The sequence below is a fragment of the Poecilia reticulata genome, linkage group LG23, assembly GCF_000633615.1.
Source record: "Poecilia reticulata strain Guanapo linkage group LG23, Guppy_female_1.0+MT, whole genome shotgun sequence".
NCBI lineage: Eukaryota > Metazoa > Chordata > Actinopteri > Cyprinodontiformes > Poeciliidae > Poecilia > Poecilia reticulata.
This window is the reverse complement of record NC_024353.1, coordinates 5,620,111-5,634,753: the sequence shown is the minus strand read 5'-3', so window position 1 is coordinate 5,634,753 and position 14,643 is coordinate 5,620,111. Positions and strand designations below refer to the sequence as shown.

The following is a 14,643-nucleotide window of genomic DNA, read 5'->3' as shown; positions in this document are numbered from 1 at the left end:
AATTGTAGCCATTTAACGATTTATATCTTTTCAGTCTTTATGGAGTAGCTGGTCTGTTTTGGGTCCCAACCATCGATTCTTCTTCGCCGGCGACACAGGCTACTGTCCGTCCTTCCAGGAGATCGGACGCCGCTTTGGGCCATTCGACCTCGCAGCAATCCCAATTGGAGCGTACCTGCCCAGGTAGAGAGGCACTTACCTCTCACCCACACAGCAGATCAGGCACAAAGAGTTTCATGTTTTAACACACTTCTGGGGAATACTTATGTGTTTCATATGAAGTTATTTAATATGTGCAGAAGCAGATAAATTCACTGAAACCTCTGTTACAAGTTCATATTTTAGTGCAGTAGCGTAATCCAACACTTGCTAACTATACCAATGTGTAGCCAGTGGTACTCGGTTTAAGGTCTTCTTTCATACACATGTATACAAAAATATCTTAATGTTCAGTTTCATCATTTTAATGAGCATTAAGCAGGACTTCTGTCATTTCCTGTTGGGTTTTCAGGGATGTGATGAAGGGACAGCATGTGGATCCAGAAGAGGCTGTTCAGATTCATCAGGACCTTCAGGCCAAACAGTCTGTAGCCGTACACTGGGGGACCTTCGCTCTCGCCTATGAGGTAGGATGTTAGAAAAGAGACAGCAGGAGTCACTACATGTAACGTCTTAAGTTAAAATAGAAGCAGCCTTGCCTTCAAACAGTGTAAACACAATTTAGAGTAAATTAAATGTCAACCATTTCTTAGGATGGTAGAAATTGGTCTTGGCTCAGAAGTGAGGAAGTCTAGACTTAAATTATATAACCAGTTCTACCTCGTACGACACTGAGAAAGAAAACAATATTTAGATATAATTTGAGACTTAAAAATACAATTTCTTTCAACACTATGTGGGAACCCTCTAATAACTGACCAGTGTTTAGTATGAAACCATAGATTTCTATCTTAAACTCAAGTCCTTCCTCCCCTGAAATGGAGGAAGGACTTGAGTTTAAGATTACAGTGCAGCACCAGTGACCTTCCTGTGTAGAACAAAAACTATAATTTCCAGACAACGGAAAAAAAATAAATTAACATAAATTAAAACCTGAGTCAACAATGCACACTGAATAAAGAAAAGGTTGCTGTTAGTTTCTTGTGGCTTTTTCTTCCTGTGAAAAATATTCACATTCTGATTCTCAGTGGTGCTGCTGCTTAGTCTAGTTCACTTTAAGACTTTGAGCTCAAATGATGTCAAAAATGAAACCATCTGACAAATACTAGACATTTAGATAAATGAGACAGGAACATCAGGCAGTGTTGCATGATCTTAAACCTCAGTAAGCTTTGTGACTCAGCTGAACTCTGTAAGCCAGTAATCCTGATCTTTACCACAGCCTTCAGGTTGTCCTATTGCAAGTTCAGATACATTAGTTAACACACAACAGGCCCAGGTAAGGGATTTTTTGGCCTCTTTCCTACACTGACTAGTTTATTTTTCTATAAATAGCATCATATGCTGCTCTCCTACAGCTTTCAAGGATTAATTGGTTGAAGTTAAATTCCAGCAGCAAGGAAAGTTAAACTGGTGTTCTATTAAAATTTCTGACTTTTCCAGATCCCCATTTTCATCTGTTTAAAAATCTATTAATCTAATCTTATGAATTTTTGGCAGATATTTGGTCGTTTTACTGAAATTTTACTAGTAAGCATAAAACACTGGTCAGGATAAAACACTGACCAGTGTTTTATACTCAACACTGGTCAGTTATTAAAGGGTATGGAAGCCCGTTTCTGCCACTCTGTTAAAAGGAGATGAGATCTTAGTATCTAGATAAAATCTCATCTCTAGATGAGATTTTATCTGGAGATAATGATAAAATCTGAATATCTAGATTATATGTCTTTATCTAGATTTTATCTAGATTATATCTAGATTTTAAAAAAATCCAGATTTTATCAACTATATATCTAGTTTTTAATCTAGATAAAATCCAGATAATCTCTACGTATTTTCTAGATTTTTTCTAGATTATCTCTATCTACATTTGATCTAGATGTTTTCTAGATTATATCTTTATCTCGAGATATTATCTAGATTTTATCTAGACTATATATATATATCTAGATTTTATCTAGATAATATCTAGATTATAGCTTTATCTCGAGATATTATCTAGATTATATCTAGATATTTTCTAGATTGTCTTTGTCTCGAGATATAATCTAGATTTTATGTAGACTATATCTCTTTATCTACATTTTATCTAGATACGTTTCCTTACGTATACAAACCCTGCCATTTTTTTTCATGGATGTAGTATGAGGTTCAACTGGTAATATAATTTAAGTCTAGACTTCCTCACCTCTGAGCCAAGATCAATTTCTAGCATTCTGTCCTCGTCTCTCCTCCATGCAGTACTACCTGGAGCCGCCGGTCCGTCTCAGAGAGGCCCTGGAGGAGAGGGGACTGGAACCAGAATCCTTCTTCACTTTGCATCACGGGGAGTCTCGGCTCATCGCCACACAAGACAGAGACGTTTTCGACTGACGTCTGCAAAAACAAACATTTCATTAGACTGAAGATTTGAGCTCAGACTAAATAAAAATGAATGTTTTATGGTGCATACATGAACTGTTTGGCATCTCACAGCTGCAGGAGTTGTAAATACAACAGTTTGTACAAGGATCACACTTTGATCTAAGGTGATTCACCTTCAGTCATATATTATTGCAGACATGACAGGAAGAGATGACTTACATGCCGATTCTCTGAGTTGAGGCTTCAGGGGGTTTTTGCTCTCTGCCTCTGAACCCTTTGAATCCTGAGGAGGAAAAACAAAGCGAGGTCAGAGCAGAAAAGGCTTCACAGGACAGGATTTAAAGTTAAAACCCATCCCTTCTCTAAGAAGCTAAGTTTTTCAGATTGTGTTGGTTTAAAACTCTAGCTTCATCTTGCAACTTTAGACTCCTACATGAAGAGTGTTATTCTTTGAGATGAGTGCTGCCATATAGGAGTTTGGTTTTGTTTTCTGAATGTGCTACAGCCAATCCAGAACTGCTACCTGTGATGTTTACTTTCAACTACAATGTCTTGATAGATTTTGAAAAACATGCTGATGTTGAGCTGGAATCAACTGCAAAGTGCTTTTGTTGCAGCTTCAGCTATTTTTTCTTTTTTTGTGTGCTGTGAAAACATCAAAGCTGCATATCCTCTCAACAGTTTTCTCCAAATTTCAAAGAATTTCGGTTGTATTTTCTTTTACGGAGCAAAAACAATAGTTTTGGCATTGCTGTGACAGAGACTTTACTGTCTCTTACCCTGAATGTAAAACAGTAATAGCACAACGTTGAACCCACTTACTGCAGTAACATGTGAGCCTGAACAGCCAGTTGTGCTTTACACTTTATCACTTTCTGTAAACGTCACATTAAATACACTATTCAAGTTAAATGCAGGTGTTTGGTTGGTCAAATGGAGACTAAAAGGGACTTACATTTACTAGCAAGAAAAGAGAAATGCTTCAGGAAATTTTGTACTTGATTACCAATTGTTCCAAGAAGCATAAGCATTATTGTAGTGTTTTCCTCTACAACGGGGGAAGAAGAAAACACAAATAATACTCACTAGAAACGAGCCTGACTCACTGTCGGCAATGACACAAACTACTACGATGCGAAATATTAAGCCATAGAATGTAAACGTTTCAAACAGCATACTCACCTGCAACTCCATAATCGTAGTAAGTTTTACCGTCCTCCAGGTTTGCCAGCAAACTTCACATTTAGAACTTCTGGAAGAGGTCCAGGGTCCGATTCCCAGCCAAATTTTTCTGCATGGAGTTTGCAAGATCTCCATACATATTGTTCTTGTGTTCCTCAATGCAAGCACTGCTATTTGTCACAGACAAATGAAGAAAAAAACAAAACGGCGAACCCATAGAAAAAACACATGGATTTAATTTACTTAACAGTGTACAAAACATGACTTAAGTGGGTGTCGCTCACAATTTCATTTACAGATTAATGTTCAAAGAACGTTATAAACATAAACAAGACAAATTATTACAATAAGTTTAAACTCTTTACCAAAAATATATTACTGTGAGGCAAAACCACCCAGTGTGTTTCAAATGGACAAAGTGACCCGTCAGTTCAACCAAAATGATTTTGTAAAATTAATTAAAACACACCAATACCTACAGACACTAAAGATTAAGACGAAACTTAAAAACAATTTTATTTTACTTCCTGTTAGACGTATATTTGGAAAGGTTGGTACATCCTGGGGAAAACTTACAGCATTAGGTTTTTTTTTTTTCATATTTATATACAGCAGAAAGGCACAGCTCATCAAAAGTAAAAGGTAAATAGAAAGTCGTGTTTTAAGGTGAAATCCTGATAAAAATTCAGGTCATTCCGTTTTTATTTCCTACTTTAAAAATCTTTTGTTAAATATAAGTTATTTTCATATATGTACATGATACTCTCATTTTTATGCACAGATCTTTATTGTGCAAACAGATTTTCCTGCTCATACTTCTTTATCTTCAGTATATAGCCAGAAGCTAAATCTGTGTTCACATACAGGAAATGCGCATGCTTCCCCCAACATGTAGAATAAGCATTTATTTCTGCAATGTTCAGCTGAATTGTGTTGACTTTTTTCCCCCCTTCTGCGTTTCTAAATTTTCTAAAAAACAATATTGGGAGCTCTTTGCTGCCTTCTTGTGGTTGGAGTGTGAATGATCTTTGGTTGTGATTTTATACTATTAAGCTGTATTTGAAATAATTTGCTATTAGATCGTAATGAATTGCACAAAAACTTCTGTAGCACTTCAATTTTAAAGGCCTGGTTAGCCATAGCAGCATCAACAAGTAAACTATATATTTGAGAGTTGAGACGTCTGAACCCAACTACACCTAATATAGCTCATTTGCATCTTAGCCTTTATGATACATTAATATCTACTATTAGTTCTGAACCCAAATTGTGATTCCCTACCTAATTTAGTTTCCCCTGAACATCAAACATTATTTTTCCAGCGTTACATTTGGAGGCTTTAGTTTTTAGGAGCTAAACGCCATGTGTTCACGATTCGTATAAAATGTCCACAGGGTTTGCAGTCTGCAGATAAACACGTAGAACCTGCTTCCAAAGAAGTCCACTTGAGGTGATTTGTGTGCAAACCTGTCTTGTTCTTTTAGAGTCGTGTTTGTAAAAAAAGAAAAGAAACGTTTTCTGGCATCAGGAAACAAGCGCAGCGCGGGAGAGGCAGAGGAGAAGGAGAGGGCCTGAGAGACTTATAAAAGACGCGCCGCCGCAGTCGTTGGCGTTCTCCTGGAAGAACAAAACAGACAGGATGTTGCGCTTCTGTCATTGTGTTCCTTCACATTAAAACGACCTAACAGACATGAAAAGAATATGTCGGTACATGCAGGTGTATTCTGTCTACCTATTTCCTGTTGACATAAAGATCTTATTTTACAGACATGGCAGCAATCAGGGTTAAAAAATGTTTTAGTTAATCAAAGATAATGAATGATTTAACCAACTGACCACTTAGATTTTCACACAGGTCCAGGCTGGTTAGAATGGCACTTGACAATTGCATTTTGTATAAAATTTAAGTTTTATAAAAATACAAAAACAATACACGTAAATGTGGACACTTTATTAACTTCTACAATAAATAAAGTAAAAAGTATTCCGAACGATAGCTTACTCTACATGTAATATTGTGCAGCAGCACTTGCTCGACGGTGAGGATCTGACCTGTGGGTGGTAGGAGTGGCAGGACTCGGGACGCCTCCGGATCTTCTGGGACCGCATCCTGTCGCACTTAACTGATGCGTTATGTGCAATGTGACTAAGGAAAATATGATAAAATGACAGCAAAAGCTTCAAGCTTCAGATTTATGCGAGACATTATACTAATAGATTCCTCTGTGGAATGATTAAAATTAGGAGCAAACTTATTACAATTTAAACTTTTGGTAGTTTGGGGCTAACCCAGTTTTTAGGCAACATTTTTTATTTCATTAAATTTTTTTTTTTTGACATAAAATCACACAGTCAAAGGATATATTTGACTTCTTTGGGCACCAGGGTGATGGGTGGGTACTGTCTGGAGCAGTCACAGTCTCCTTGTACCACCAGCATCAGCAGGTTGCTTTCAGGTATTTGTTGAACTACAAACATTCTGAGGCAGATAAAAAGTACAAAGTAGAAAATAAGCAAAATGTCGAGCGAACTCCACAGAACACGAGAGGTAAATGTACGGTAACGCAGAAAACATGTTAATACGCCTGAATGAACTTAACATACAGAGCGTTGAACTTTTTCATATTTTTTCACGTTGCAAGAACAAACCTAAATATGTTGATGTGCAAAGCCGGTAGGGACATTTCAATGTCACATTTTTCTTATTTTTATTTCTAAAGACTGTTGAAAAGTATAAATAATCTCCTCCTCCTTCTGACCGTATGTCATTTTTGACTCCTTGTAATTGTCCTTGCCTGTATGGTTGGTTGCCTTAACAGGAAGTAGGTTATCATTCCTCTAACGTTGTAATAATTTATGCAACATGGGGGAGTTTTCCATTATCACTCCCTGCAGAGGAAAACAGACCCACCACTGTTTGCCTAATCTGTCAAGATTGGAAAAAAAAAGAAGAGAGAAATCATGTATTTTTTTTCCTTCCAGTACTTTGTGTTGCCTCATCACGTAAAATCATAATCAATATTTTAGGTTTGTGTTGAAATGTGACGAAATACGAACAGCGGTCATGGATACTTTTGCATAAGAAGGTATAATGTAAAAGCTATAACTTGGTTGTGTGATACCACTGTTGTCCACATGAGGGCACTCCCACTCAGTTTGTCTTCAGTTTACCTCCCACCGTTTTGAATCATCGTCTCCGTCTCTCCATCTTGTCATTCAACCCTGTTGTTTCTATTTTAATACTCCCATTCACTTTTACTTTCTATTTTTCACATGCCTCTCACTCTTGCACACATCCCTCCTCAACACCCCACCACCTTGTCTAATTTTGATCCCCTCTGCTTCTTTCCCTCCTCTTGACACTCTTGTATAAATAGATCTCAGTGAGCAGAGTGGAGGAAAGCTGTGGAAAATGGATTTTAGGGAGACACTTTAATATGACCGGTCCAGGGCTTACAGAGGACTGCGCGGCCATGTGTGTGTGTGCATGTCTGTACACGGCTGTGTGCTTACTTCTGGCACCGTCCGCACTTAATAATGCTGTTGGTCTCCTTGACTGACGGCTCGTAAATGAAGCTCGGGTACTCGGTGTCACATGGCTGCAAGACGTTCCATTTTTTCTTGGGAACATAAGCTAATAGAGAGGCAGAAAAGAGGGGGGGGGTCACATTTCTTGATTAGTTGGAAGAGCACGCGTGATCGATGGGTTGAAAGCTCAAACTTTTTAGCTTATTACTGCCGCTAAGATGGAAGCATGCTTCGAACAAACCGAATGCACAAGATGAGATGATTTGAAACCAACAAAGAGGAGCTATGGTGGCTGATTAAATTGTACATGTCTGGTCGGGATTCTGCTTAACTGCTCCGAAATTCCATTAGCTGAGATAAAAGTCTACGCTCGGGTCTTGTTTTGAAGGATTTGGCAGCTGCATCTGCTCCCACTTGGAAGCCTTATGTAATCTGACACACTAAATTTAATTCTACTTGGAACGTTTCACAAACGGCACATCACACACGAAACACAAAGGTCTGCGCAGCAACCCAGCTTCCTCTGAAACACCTGAGAGCCGGTACTCACAGCGGCTGAAGGATGGTTTAGCTGGATGGATGGATGATGGTAGTTATGAGGAGTTTGATACATGAAAACAAGTGAAAAGAAATGAGAGCTGTTATTATATGAGAATCAATTGAAGACGCGCGTCATCCAGTTGAAATCAAACATGTACGTGGACCCTGCAGCCGGTCAGTTGGGTTTACCGAAATCATTTCTACTTGCTGAACGTCAGGATAATGAGGAAAATGTCTTAAGAGGATTTCTTTTAACTTCCATCGAGCTAATAGTTACTCATGTTCCATTGGGAGCTTAAGTGGCAGCTGTGTGCTTGGGATTACTCATGTTGTTTTTCTTCTGAATGCAGTGAAGACAGAAACATTCTTAAAAGCCTTCCAGTAATACAGTCCAAACTGAAGCTGCGTTTTACTCTCGAGTTTATAATATCACATTTATCACCTATTGCTGTGATGGTAATTTCCTTCTAAAGCGGCAATACCAACACGAGCACGTTTTCTCACAGTAATTATTAAACTGGTAATTGTTTTATTTCTAATAACTAGACGCTTTAAATAGCTTGGAAATGTCAAGATGATGACATGGCGTAGTTAGCTTCTGATATGTTAATTTCTGACATTTGAGTGAAATGGAGTCAAACCTGTGCACCTCAAACACACAACCACCAAAATATCAGGAAGAAAACTGTGAGCCTCCTTAAGTCTGGTTCTTCTTGTTCAATTTTCTTAATTAAAAAGCATTTAAACTCTACATTTTTTTCATTTCAGTCACTGAGGAAAAAATGCATCACTCTTTTTAAACATTGAGCATAAATCTGGTTTCAACTGTATTTCTCTAAAACGCTCCATTTCACCTTACAGTTACCATGAAGATGAAGTGAGTATTATGAGTGGAATGTAAATGGCAGCAAAATGACAATGTTTCTTAAGCTCATCCACACTAGACATACAAAACAGTTAACATGAGAGATATGATTCTATTCCGAGTCGGTCCTTAAAGGTTGTGTAAGACATACAGAAAGAAAATATGGCAGGGGTACATGGAAACCGAACCAATTTTCAGGTCAGCGTGAGCTCACCGTCAGCAAAATGTTCTGAGTGCCAGAAGCTGCAGAAATTGAACTCCAGTAGAAACCTTAAAGAGCAAAGAGACCACGGCAGATTGCAGACAGATCAGATGGAGAACTCAGAAACTGGGTAATGTTTTAACATGGAAGCGATAAATACGCCTTCGTGGCACATTGCCGGTACATGCTTTAAAAGGCGAGTTATTCAAACTAAAACGAAAGACTTTTCGAAAAGAATAATATGTTGCGGTCGAAGAGAAATCTAGAAGTCGGTATTTTTAGGCTTGAAAAAGTGAATCTGATTTCTGTCTCGCTAACCAATAAACAAACTTAGCAGTGCTTCGACGGTCGAGAGCAGCCAATGCCGTCGCCTCGAGCAACACTTACAGTAGGACGTTAGAGAGGAACCACTTGAAAGTTGAAGCCAAAGCATAGAATGACTGTAGAGAGAGGGGAAAAAAAAAAAGAAGTTTAGTGTAAAAGTAACGGGATTCTTGTTTGGAACATATTAATGAAGCCTGAAGTCACTGAACTTACGCTGAGAAGTGGGCGAGCGCTGCTGACGGAGTGAGGGTTGGTCTTACACATGGCCTGGTAGTCAAACAATGAGACCCTGGAGGAACATAAGCATAACATGCAAACACAGCGTTGATCTCTCGGCATCTTTTAGAGTCTTTTATTGATTCCCTGACTGTCTCCAGGCACCAAGCAGCACTACCAACTGCTAGGAAAACCAACAAAAAAATAAAATAAATAAAAGTCAGACGAGGAAAAAGAAAACAACCCGGTGGACTGCTTTTATTTTTTATTTTTTGCAAGGACCAAAAATGTTGCGATTGAGGTCTGATCTCTGAACATGTAAACATTTGACCTGATGTTGGCTTTTGTAGCAGGTTCTTAATAATCCATAATTAAGAACATTTAAGTATTTTCTTCATTTTTTTTTATAGTTGATTTGTAAAGTAAACTTTACAATAAGGCGTTTATAGTGAAGAAACAGGTCCGGATTATGGAAACGTACCAATACTGTGAAATCTTCTAGGTAAGACGTATACACATTAATATAGACAAAACCCAACTAAATGGAATTACACAATTTCTCCTTTATTTTTAGCTCCTAAAATACATTATAGTGCTCCATACCAATAAATAATCACCTGTCCAAGATCTGTTTAGAATCAATAACAGTTTTCCCTGACTTAACGTTTGAGTAAAATAAACCATTTGTTGTGTAATGCTGCGTACTCCTCATTTTGAATGTATGAGTCGGGTTTTATCCAAGAGGAAACTGTCCTGGTACCATTGACCATCTGCACACAGAGTACACTGGACCTCCATGTATTGAGTTTCTTAAGAGTCTTTGTGAAAACAGGAGCTCACACGTTATCTGCTCAGTAACAGCAGACCGAGGAAAATGACGCAGTGCTGTCTGTACTGTGCTTTGAGCAGAGAACACACGCTGGATGTCTGCATATCCTGAGAATTAAACCTAATTTATCAACCGTTTGACTTTGGTTGCATTCACTTTATTTTCTCACTTGAGAAAATCTATATGTGCGTTGCGTTGTTCGATAATTAGGCTTGGTGTAATTATGCAGGTGTCTAAATGAGACTTCCTGTCACCCGTGGCTGTTTTACAGGGAACTGCACTTTTAGTTAATTTAAATTAAAGGGGAGAAACGCATTTCTCTTTTTATATTAAGCATAAAAATTTCAACTGTTTGCCATACTATTGCTCTGACAGGATGTTAAGAAGTAGATTGATGGTCTGTGTTTCAACAGCACCGTATGGTCAGATGCATTTCCCATATCTTAGCATAAAATTCTGAACAAAAACAAACAGGATATAATCAGAAGCACATTCTTTCATGGACTCCTGATTGTGCCACAGCATGGGGTGACCCAATTGTCCTAATGTACTGTGACAGCAGAACAAACGTTTTTTGACAACCTTTCACGCACACGCACAATAAACCCCCCGCAACACGACTGTCTCATCAACCAGGCAGCCAGCGGATCGGTTCCAGTCCGTACCTCTTAAACATGCCCATTTGGATCAACGTGGTCATCACCGATCCGTCGGTTTCGCCAAAGAAACGTCCCGCCTGTCAAGAAAAGCAAACTATTACTATTAAATACATTCCCGTAGTCATAATAATGTGACAGTAGGATTGTAAATGTTTACGCCTCACCGTGAACTCTATGATTTAAACTCTCTTCATCATGAAGCTGGCTTTTTACCGAGCAATTTAAAATCCTAATGCCTTTAGGTCTTATTAACTTGCCATAATTACATGGCAAGTTAATAATGCGATGATTATTAACTTGCTTTAATTAACATTAAAATGTGTAATACACATTTTAAATTAAGACTAAACTGTAATAATTGTAGGTGTAAAAATGAAATGAATATTGTTCCCATCTCCAGAACTGATTTCTATTATGTAGAAATCAACATATTAGACGTAAGACAGTCCAACAAAAACGTTTTCAGAGCTCACTTTCTCTTCTATGTTCTTTTTTTGTTCTATAACAATCAAATTGAAACTGATTTTTTTTCTCCTATCTCCTTTATTATTTTACTCCACTGTATCTTTTTAGCGCTTACGTCAACTACTTGAGTTGGGGAAGCAACTGAAATAAAACAGGCATGAAATTATGCGAAAGGTTACATCACTCCAGGAGGTCCTTGAAATGAGCCGTTTTTAAAAAAATATCTTAACCTTTAGGCTTTTTGAACCTCAGGCACTGGCATGTTTATGAAAAAAAACACTATACGTGGTTTTTTTCAACCGTTTAGAACGATAATATTTTTTTATATGGTCTTCTGTGGCAAACCAAAACTATATGTTTTAAAACAATAGTTCTAAATCAAAAGCATTTTTTTTTTGTTACAAATTGACCACTTACCCTGTCCCTGAGGGAGAGAAGCATCCCCACAGCATTATGCTGACACTACAACCATGTCACATTGGTTGGGTAAGGATAATAAGAACTGTTACGTTGCTGCCAAAAAAGTTAAATTCCGTTCTGACCAGAGCATCTCCCTCCGCAAGTGGACATTTACTAATTAAATGACTGGTATGTGTTTAAAGGGGGATAGATGTGAACACATGCTGCTTTTCAGATTTTGATATGTTAGTAATTTTGGAAATCATGTTTGATTTTTGTTCCAACTCTGTGCTGCTGTATCACATAAAATCCCAGTACAACACATTGAAGTTTGAGGTTGTAACATGACAAATGAACACTTTCATAAGGGCTTCCGAGAGCAGCGTCGAGGAAAAAGGAAAACTACTACCGACCATGCTTACCTTTCTAAAAAACAATGCAGGCAGTGTTTTGGGCACAATTCTGCAAATTGTCTTCTCTTTTCAGCGTGGCGATAACTAACAGAGTCAAAAGCTCTCAAACCCTCAAAGTACGACTCTAAAAGCCCGTTAATGTGTCAACTTACGTCGCTGCGCTGTTTAGAAATTAGGACAAAGCCATTATTGTCAATCACGTAGCACTCGATGTCCTGATACAAGAGACAGAAAAGCAAATTACTTTTGACAAAGACGGATATATTCCAAACAAACGTTATTAAATCTTTCTCAAAAACACTAAAAGTTTGTGGTTTAGCGGCTAAATAGAGCAGATATGCAAACTAATTAAGAGTTTTCTGCCCTGAATAATATTCATATAATCTTCCTAAGTCATATAACTAGTGTACTCACAAAGCTGTCACAGCGAAGAGGACAAACCCCCTCTGTGGAGGAGCACTAAAGAAAACAAACAGAATCTGCTGTAATTTCAGACAAACAGATAAATTTCAGCAGCAAAACTCATGAATGCGCTGATGTAGGAGTGTAATCTATATGTATAAGCGAGAGGATGGCGTGCCTGCGTTTAACGAGGACATCTTTTAAACACATGCTTCTGTGCATGTATTTCTTTGAAGGCGCTAGGCTCGAACGGGTCGACAAGTGTCTGAGTATGTGCGAGAGGAAAAAAAAAAAAAGAAAAAATAGTGTCTGCCTTGGTGAGAAATTGTTAATTTTTGCAAGATGCGACAGGAACGTCTACCTGAGATCGACTGCTGAGCGTCTCGTTTGCGAGTCGCAGCTTATTTTGTTTCCGTGTATCCGCGACTGTGTGGATGTGTGCCGTCTGTTTTATTAATGTTGTGAAGCCGAGTTCACGGAGCTCAGCGGGAAACTGTTGATTTGGTTGTGAAGGGAGGGGAGGGGGGGAAAGGGAGACTGCTGCCGTGGAAAATTATGCGCATACTTACGTCTGTGTCATTCGGCTGGGAAGAAGCAAAGAAGAGATGGAAGGAGAGCATCAGGGAAAGAAAATGACATTAGATCAGTTAATGATGCTGTAAATCAAAGCAATAAATAGACTGTCAATGCTTCTGTTTACTGTTGAAAGAAATAAATGGGTTGTCTCATGCAATGTATAAAACAACCTTTATTTTCACCGTTCGACAATAAATCAGACTTACTTGCTTTAGGTCAGATAGGGCTACCAACATAATGAGACTATATTCTAGTTTACATAATAAGATTATTATACCTTTAAACAACTTAGGAAAGCCCAGATGATATTTCTAAAACTTTATAGACTTCTGACTGATATATGATGATTAACAACTACTACACTTGAAAAGACACTATTCCTTGTGTAGCATCATGGAAAATACAAAACTGTAGTTTTGTATTTTCCATACAAAACTACAGTTTTGTATGGAAAACTGTTTTTCCATACAAAAACAGTTTTCCATACAAAACTGTATGGAAAACAGTTTTCCATACAGATTGAGATGTTGAAAGCAATCCTCTCAACATCTCAATCCGATGTTGAGAGGATTGTTGAGCAATCCTCTCAACGGGACGATGTGATTATTCCTGTTGATGACACACCTGTTCCTTCCACTCAACTTTCTATGCTTTCATAGGATCAATCAGCTTCTTTAGCAATGACCTTTTGTGGGTTACCCTCCTACGTACATATATCAGCCGCACCGGGCTATAAGCCTCCGATATCTCCGCCACTCTCAGTTTCCCATAACCCTAACCCTTAGTCTCCAACGCCGAACCATGGTTTCGTTCATGTCGAGTTTATGTGCAGCGGCTCCATTTCCCTCCTGTACTACCAGATCGATGGCCCTCAACTTAAAAGCTGACTCATATGAGTTTGAAGAAATTTCTCCGTCGTGCCTGCTGCTAGCATGTGCTTGTTCTAAATTAGCGGTTCTCAACGTGGTCAGTACCGCCCCCCAGGGGGCGTTCAGAGGACGGCGGGGGGGGCGCTGGCGGAAATTTTTACAAAAGGGGGGCGCTGGGATGCCTTTGGGGGGCGTTTGGTCGAAAGTAAACCTTACACCTTATATGTACAACAATACCAGTTTAGACTTTGAGCAACTTGGTAAAATTGTATTGTGTAACATTAAATCATGCTTGGCTGCAACTGTATCGATGGCAGCTCTTCTTCTATTCAGTGTTTGTAGCTTCTTGGCGCAGCTCCGCTCCTGCTACTGGTAGCTTCACCGCATCAGTTCAGCGTTACACCAGCTGATGACGTTGCTGTGATTCACTTTGTCTGGTATTTTTGTACATACGTTTTATCAGTTCTGTGATCATGTCAAAGCAGCAACTTATATTAAAAGGTATTTTATTTTTGTTTGAAGTCTGCCCGCTTCCATGGAAGGACAACAGAAAATCGCTCTTATAAACATGTAATTACTAAAATCACGACACCCTCACTGTGTATCCCTCTGAAAAATGAACCTATTTAAATAAAGAAATTCCTCCGT

The 14,643-nt window shown here is 38.5% G+C and overlaps 2 protein-coding genes across 2 annotated transcripts in view; one reads left to right on the top strand and one right to left on the bottom strand.

The window, feature by feature from the left end:
- Window positions 1-3,442, top strand: part of LOC103459307 (N-acyl-phosphatidylethanolamine-hydrolyzing phospholipase D-like) — a 9,374-nt gene extending 5,932 nt beyond the window's left edge. The window contains exons 6-8 of the mRNA XM_017302691.1: window positions 35-183; window positions 512-626; window positions 2,404-3,442. Coding sequence (XP_017158180.1) covers window positions 35-183; window positions 512-626; window positions 2,404-2,535 — 396 coding nt within the window. The 3' untranslated portion in view covers window positions 2,536-3,442. The remainder of the gene's footprint in view (window positions 1-34; window positions 184-511; window positions 627-2,403) is intronic.
- Window positions 3,443-6,060: 2,618 nt separating this feature from the next.
- The window catches only part of cacna2d4a (calcium channel, voltage-dependent, alpha 2/delta subunit 4a), a 72,049-nt gene continuing 63,466 nt past the window's right edge, over window positions 6,061-14,643 (bottom strand). The window contains exons 30-39 of the mRNA XM_017302840.1: window positions 13,120-13,134; window positions 12,563-12,607; window positions 12,301-12,363; window positions 10,878-10,948; window positions 9,381-9,456; window positions 9,231-9,283; window positions 8,856-8,911; window positions 7,787-7,807; window positions 7,222-7,342; window positions 6,061-6,187 (exon numbers count right to left, since the gene is read on the bottom strand). Of these exons, the coding sequence (XP_017158329.1) occupies window positions 6,061-6,187; window positions 7,222-7,342; window positions 7,787-7,807; window positions 8,856-8,911; window positions 9,231-9,283; window positions 9,381-9,456; window positions 10,878-10,948; window positions 12,301-12,363; window positions 12,563-12,607; window positions 13,120-13,134 (648 nt within the window). The remainder of the gene's footprint in view (window positions 6,188-7,221; window positions 7,343-7,786; window positions 7,808-8,855; window positions 8,912-9,230; window positions 9,284-9,380; window positions 9,457-10,877; window positions 10,949-12,300; window positions 12,364-12,562; window positions 12,608-13,119; window positions 13,135-14,643) is intronic.